General features: G+C 49.7%; 1 protein-coding gene across 1 annotated transcript; it reads right to left on the reverse strand.

Moving 5' to 3' along the window:
• Positions 1 to 320: 320 nt before the first annotated feature.
• On the reverse strand, positions 321 to 4,556 carry LOC123772018 (uncharacterized). Its single transcript, XM_045764882.2, has 2 exons — positions 4,429 to 4,556; positions 321 to 1,272 (listed from the first exon to the last, which is right to left on the reverse strand). The coding sequence occupies exons 1-2, from the start codon at positions 4,554 to 4,556 to the stop codon at positions 321 to 323; spliced, it is 1,080 nt and encodes a 359-aa protein (XP_045620838.2).
• Positions 4,557 to 7,197: the final 2,641 nt, after the last annotated feature.

Genomic DNA, 7,197 nt, shown 5'->3' on the forward strand with positions numbered 1-7,197 from the left:
TCCTCGACCAGGCCTCCACCCCCAGGAAGCAGCCCGTGACAGCTGACTAACTCCCAGGTACCTATTTACTGCTAGGTAACAGGGGCATTCAGGGTGAAAGAAACTTTGCCCATTTGTTTCTGCCTCGTGCGGGAATCGAACCCGCGCCACAGAATTACGAGTCCTGCGCGCTATCCACCAGGCTACGAGGCCCCCCAACCAGCTGATTACACACAGATCTGTGTGTAAATTTTCAACCACTTTATTGTGACGTACGGTGACTGAAATTTGTCCACGAAAATGTATAAATGAATCAACTTGGTTTAATCCGGTTGATTCGTTTAATCAGTAAAACAATTACGTATTGAGTAAAGCAATACGTCAATATCTGATACCTTCATAAGGTGATAATTTAGACCCTTAATTACCTCTCGTAGGCAACATGACACAACCAGTGTCTTTAATGATAATGCCTGGCGATTGTTGAAGACTGGTGAGGGATTGTTGAAGACTGGTGAGGGATTGTTGAAGACTGGTGAGGGATTGTTGAAGACTGGTGAGGGATTGTTGAAGACTGGTGAGGGATTGTTGAAGACTGGTGAGGGATTGTTGAAGACTGGTGAGGGATTGTTGAAGACTGGTGAGGGATTGTTGAAGACTGGTGAGGGATTGTTGAAGACTGGTGAGGGATTGTTGAAGACTGGTGTGGGATTGTTGAAGACTGGTGAGGGATTGTTGATGACTGGTGAGGGATTGTTGAAGACTGGTGATGGATTGTTGAAGACTGGTGAGGGATTGTTGAAGACTGGTGATGGATTGTTGAAGACTGGTGATGGATTGTTGAAGACTGGGGATGGATTGTTGAAGACTGGTGAGGGATTGTTGAAGACTGGTGAGGGATTGTTGATGACTGGTGAGGGATTGTTGAAGACTGGTGATGGATTGTTGAAGACTGGTGAGGGATTGTTGAAGACTGGTGATGGATTGTTGAAGACTGGGGATGGATTGTTGAAGACTGGTGAGGGATTGTTGAAGACTGGTGAGGGATTGTTGAAGACTGGTGAGGGATTGTTGAAGACTGGTGAGGGATTGTTGAAGACTGGTGAGGGATTGTTGAAGACTGGTGAGGGATTGTTGAAGACTGGTGAGGGATTGTTGAAGACTGGTGATGGATTGTTGAAGACTGGTGAGGGATTGTTGAAGACTGGTGAGGGATTGTTGAAGACTGGTGATGGATTGTTGAAGACTGGTGAGGGATTGTTGAAGACTGGTGATGGATTGTTGAAGACTGAACTGTATGGAATTGATGGATGGATTGTTGAAAATTGATGGATGGATTACTTGACTGATGGATGGATTGGGACAGCCATGAAGAGACGATCTGGAAGAGTCAACCAGGAAAGAACAGCATGGAAAGGAAAGTCTGGAATGGGTAGGAAGGAGAGGGAGATCCTAACAAACCTGTGTACACCCCATACCTGCCAGACCAATATACCGCCCCCCATACCTGCCAGACCAATATACACCACCCATACCTGTCAGACCAATGTACACCCCATACCTGCCAGACCAATATACACCCCCTATGCCTGCCAGACCTGTGTACCCCCCATACCTGCCAGACCAATATACACCCCCATACCTGCCAGACCAATATACACCCCCCATACCTGTCAGACCAATGTACACCCCCATACCTGCCAGACCAATATACACCCCCCATACCTTCCAGACCAGTGTACACCCCCATACCTGCCAGACCAATATACACCCCCATACCTGTCAGACCAATATACACCCCCATACCTGCCAGACCAATATACACCCCCATACCTGTCAGACCAATGTACACCCCCATACCTGCCAGACCAATATACACCCCATACCTGCCAGACCAATATACACCCCATACCTGCCAGACCAATATACACCCACATACCTGTCAGACCAATGTACACCCCCATACCTGTCAGACCAATGTACACCCCCATACCTGTCAGACCAATGTACACCCCCATACCTGCCAGACCAATATACACCCCCATACCTGCCAGACCAATATACACCCCCATACCTGTCAGACCAATGTACACCCCCATACCTGCCAGACCAATATACACCCCCATACCTGCCAGACCTGTGTACCCCCCATACCTGCCAGACCAATATACACCCCCATACCTGCCAGACCAATATACACCCCCATACCTGCCAGACCAATATACACCCCCATACCTGTCAGACCAATATACACCCCCATACCTGCCAGACCAATATACACCCCCATACCTGCCAGACCTGTGTACCCCCCATACCTGCCAGACCAATATACACCCCCATACCTGCCAGACCAATATACACCCCCCATACCTGTCAGACCAATGTACACCCCCATACCTGCCAGACCAATAAACACCCCCATACCTGCCAGACCAATATACACCCCCATACCTGTCAGACCAATATACACCCCCATACCTGCCAGACCAATATACACCCCCATACCTGTCAGACCAATGTACACCCCCATACCTGCCAGACCAATATACACCCCATACCTGCCAGACCAATATACACCCCATACCTGCCAGACCAATATACACCCACATACCTGTCAGACCAATGTACACCCCCATACCTGTCAGACCAATGTACACCCCCATACCTGTCAGACCAATGTACACCCCCATACCTGTCAGACCAATGTACACCCCCATACCTGCCAGACCAATATACACCCCCATACCTGCCAGACCAATATACACCCCCATACCTGTCAGACCAATGTACACCCCCATACCTGCCAGACCAATATACACCCCCATACCTGCCAGACCTGTGTACCCCCATACCTGCCAGACCAATATACACCCCCATACCTGCCAGACCAATATACACCCCCATACCTGCCAGACCAATATACACCCCCATACCTGTCAGACCAATATACACCCCCATACCTGCCAGACCAATATACACCCCCATACCTGCCAGACCAATATACACCCCCATACCTGTCAGACCAATGTACACCCCCATACCTGCCAGACCAATATACACCCCCATACCTGCCAGACCTGTGTACCCCCCATACCTGCCAGACCTGTGTACCCCCCATACCTGCCAGACCAATATACACCCCCATACCTGGCAGACCTGTGTACCCCCCATACCTGCCAGACCAATATACACCCCCATACCTGTCAGACCAATGTACACCCCCATACCTGCCAGACCTGTGTACCCCCCATACCTGCCAGACCTGTGTACCCCCCATACCTGCCAGACCTGTGTACGCTGATCAGAATTACATTTCACCTTTGTGAATGTACATTAATGACACTATGTAAAAGACACATCTAATACTTTATGTAGGGCGTACGTAAATCTGTGTATCTTTGTATTTACGTATGTAGGTTAGCTTAGCATTTTAAAAGCACCGAATCACCTTCTGTGGTTGAGTGTTCAATAAACCCTTGAACTGTATGTTTAACACTTCTCTAACCCTGTCCATGGAGGACAGAAGAAAATGTATATATGCTGGTTAGCATTGTAAATGTGTGGCCACGTCTGTGGTAGAAAATAATAAAAAAAAAAAAAAAAAAAAAAAAAGACCTGTGTACCCCCCATACCTGCCAGACCTGTGTACCCCCCATACCTGCCAGACCTGTGTACCCCCCATACCTGCCAGACCAATATACACCCCCATACCTGGCAGACCTGTGTACCCCCCCATACCTGCCAGACCAATATACACCCCCATACCTGCCAGACCTGTGTACCCCCCATACCTGCCAGACCTGTGTACCCCCCATACCTGCCAGACCAATATACACCCCCATACCTGGCAGACCTGTGTACCCCCCCATACCTGCCAGACCAATATACACCCCCATACCTGTCAGACCAATGTACACCCCCATACCTGCCAGACCAATATACACCCCCCATACCTGCCAGACCTGTGTACCCCCATACCTGCCAGACCAATATACACCCCCCATACCTGCCAGACCTGTGTACCCCCCATACCTGCCAGACCAATATACACCCCCCCCCATACCTGCCAGACCTGTGTACCCCCCATACCTGCCAGACCTGTGTACCCCCCATACCTGCCAGACCAATATACACCCCCATACCTGGCAGACCTGTGTACCCCCCATACCTGCCAGACCAATATACACCCCCATACCTGCCAGACCTGTGTACCCCCCATACCTGCCAGACCAATATATACCCCCCATACCTGTGTACCCCCATACCTGCCAGACCAATATATACCCCCCATACCTGTGTAACCCCCATACCTGCCAGACCAATATACAGCTGTGTAGTACACCAAGAGGTACAGGATCTAGCCACCGTGGTCGCCTGGTGACCCCCGGGAGCGCGGCCAGCATCCCGGAGCGAGGTGGTGGCCGCAAGAACCTTCAGCATTTCACTTACATATTCAGAGGAGCCTGCCTGACACCAAGCATGGGACCAACTCTTGCTTGATAACCGCCACCAAGTGCATGATTCACCACCCGTGTCCAGTCGCCATTTATTGCTTCGAGAACTCCAACATTGACCATCAGACGTGCAATGTTGAATCTCCGGTTATCTTAGTTATCTTGAGGCTATCTTAGTTATCTTGAGGTTATCTTGAGATTATTTCGGGGCTTGGCGTTCCCGCGGCTCGGTCCTCGACCAGGCCTCCTTTTTGCTACAACCCTCCAACCTCTTCCCCCCACCCTAGGAAGCAGCCCGTAGCAGCTGTCTAACCAGGTACCTATTTACTGCTAGGTGAACAGGGGCGGCATCAGGGTAAAAGAAACTTTGCCCATTTTGTTTCCGCCTCCAACGGGTATCGAACCCGGAAACTTAGGACTACGAATCCCGAGCGTTGTCCACTCAGCCGTCAGGCCCCCGGTCACCACTCTAAAATGATAACTTTTACATCCATAGTCGAGGTCTTACCCCCCCCCCCCCCTGTGACAGGGACAAGTCTTAGAAGGATCAAAAACATCGCATCATGAACGTATAGATAAAAAAATTAATTCAATATGTAATGAACTTATGTTAATGTAATTGTTACTTGCAGTCTAATTATGATAATTAAAGATAATAATGATAATTGTGATTAAGGTTAATGTAATGATCACATTCAGTAGGCTGTTATTTAGTGTGCAGGATTATGTGATGACCTTCAGGGTCTTGTGTTATCAGGGGGAGAGTAATTGTGATGGTGATTACTGCTCGCAAGGGGCGAGCAGTAATCACCCCCTTGCTGCACTTGTAGTAAAGAAGGGCAGTAATCGCCCCTTGAGGGACTTGCAACAGGGAGAGAGATAGTGACAGCTAAAGATGCACAATTCCATTGAGATGTACCTTACTATCTCACATATTCTTGTACCTCACCCTTCGGCCAGTCTTGGAATCAACGCAACTCTCCAAGCTCCTCGTAATTTCCACCCTCGTCCATCATATCTCTGCCGCACCTCTCAGGTAGCAGCCTCCATCCAGGTGTTCCGGCAAACCGGAGATTAGTAGGCACTCTACCCCCTGATGTCTTTATTTACTGTATTGTTCCCAAGATGGCTGACAACTACTGCAACTCTAACGATCCAACTTAAGATCATTAGGTGGAGTGAAGTACTAGTTTTACACACAGGTGGGTACAGGAGCAGACGACTGCTGACTCCTGTTAGCAGGCTGAGAGCTTTCCCTTCCCATAGCTCATGGTAAGCCTTACCCTACTAGTTTTACACACAGGTGGGTACAGGAGCAGACGACTGATGACTCCTGTTAGCAGGCTGAGAGCTTTCCCTTCCCATAGCTCATGGTAAGCCTTACCCTACTAGTTTTACACACAGGTGGGTACAGGAGCAGACGACTGCTGACTCCTGTTAGAAGGCTGAGAGCTTTCCCTTCCCATAGCTCATGGTAAGCCTTACCCTACAAGTTTTACACACAGGTGGGTACAGGAGCAGACGACTGCTGACTCCTGTTAGCAGGCTGAGAGCTTTCCCTTCCCATAGCTCATGGTAAGCCTTACCCTACTAGTTTTACACACAGGTGGGTACAGGAGCAGACGACTGCTGACTCCTGTTAGCAGGCTGAGAGCTTTCCCTTCCCATAGCTCATGGTAAGCCTTACCCTACTAGTTTTACACACAGGTGGGTACAGGAGCAGACGACTGATGACTCCTGTTAGCAGGCTGAGAGCTTTCCCTTCCCATAGCTCATGGTAAGCCTTACCCTACTAGTTTTACACACAGGTGGGTACAGGAGCAGACGACTGCTGACTCCTGTTAGCAGGCTGAGAGCTTTCCCTTCCCATAGCTCATGGTAAGCCTTACCCTACTAGTTTTACACACAGGTGGGTACAGGAGCAGACGACTGCTGACTCCTGTTAGCAGGCTGAGAGCTTTCCCTTCCCATAGCTCATGGTAAGCCTTACCCTACTAGTTTTACACACAGGTGGGTACAGGAGCAGACGACTGCTGACTCCTGTTAGCAGGCTGAGAGCTTTCCCTTCCCATAGCTCATGGTAAGCCTTACCCTACTAGTTTTACACACAGGTGGGTACAGGAGCAGACGACTGCTGACTCCTGTTAGCAGGCTGAGAGCTTTCCCTTCCCATAGCTCATGGTAAGCCTTACCCTACTAGTTTTACACACAGGTGGGTACAGGAGCAGACGACTGCTGACTCCTGTTAGCAGGCTGAGAGCTTTCCCTTCCCATAGCTCATGGTAAGCCTTACCCTACTAGTTTTACACACAGGTGGGTACAGGAGCAGACGACTGCTGACTCCTGTTAGCAGGCTGAGAGCTTTCCCTTCCCATAGCTCATGGTAAGCCTTACCCTACTAGTTTTACACACAGGTGGGTACAGGAGCAGGCGACTGCTGACTCCTGTTAGCTGGCTGAGAGCTTTCCCTTCCCATAGCTCATGGTAAGCCTTACCCTACTAGTTTTACACACAGGTGGGTACAGGAGCAGACGACTGCTGACTCCTGTTAGCAGGCTGAGAGCTTTCCCTTCCCATAGCTCATGGTAAGCCTTACCCTACTAGTTTTACACACAGGTGGGTACAGGAGCAGGCGACTGCTGACTCCTGTTAGCTGGCTGAGAGCTTTCCCTTCCCATAGCTCATGGTAAGCCTTACCCTACTAGTTTTACACACAGGTGGGTACAGGAGCAGACGACTGCTGACTCCTGTTAGCAGGCTGAGA

This window comes from Procambarus clarkii, chromosome 38, assembly GCF_040958095.1.
Source record: "Procambarus clarkii isolate CNS0578487 chromosome 38, FALCON_Pclarkii_2.0, whole genome shotgun sequence".
Taxonomy (NCBI): Eukaryota; Metazoa; Arthropoda; class Malacostraca; order Decapoda; family Cambaridae; genus Procambarus; species Procambarus clarkii.

Bases quoted from the DNA above. Each gene is read 5' to 3' on its own strand.
- LOC123772018 (XM_045764882.2), bottom strand. From the start codon at position 4,556: ATGGTCAATGTTGGAGTTCTCGAAGCAATAAATGGCGACTGGACACGG. The intron at 1,273-4,428 runs GTAAGTGAAATG...AATTCCATACAG, and splicing joins AGGCAGGCTCCTCTGAATAT to TTCAGTCTTCAACAATCCAT.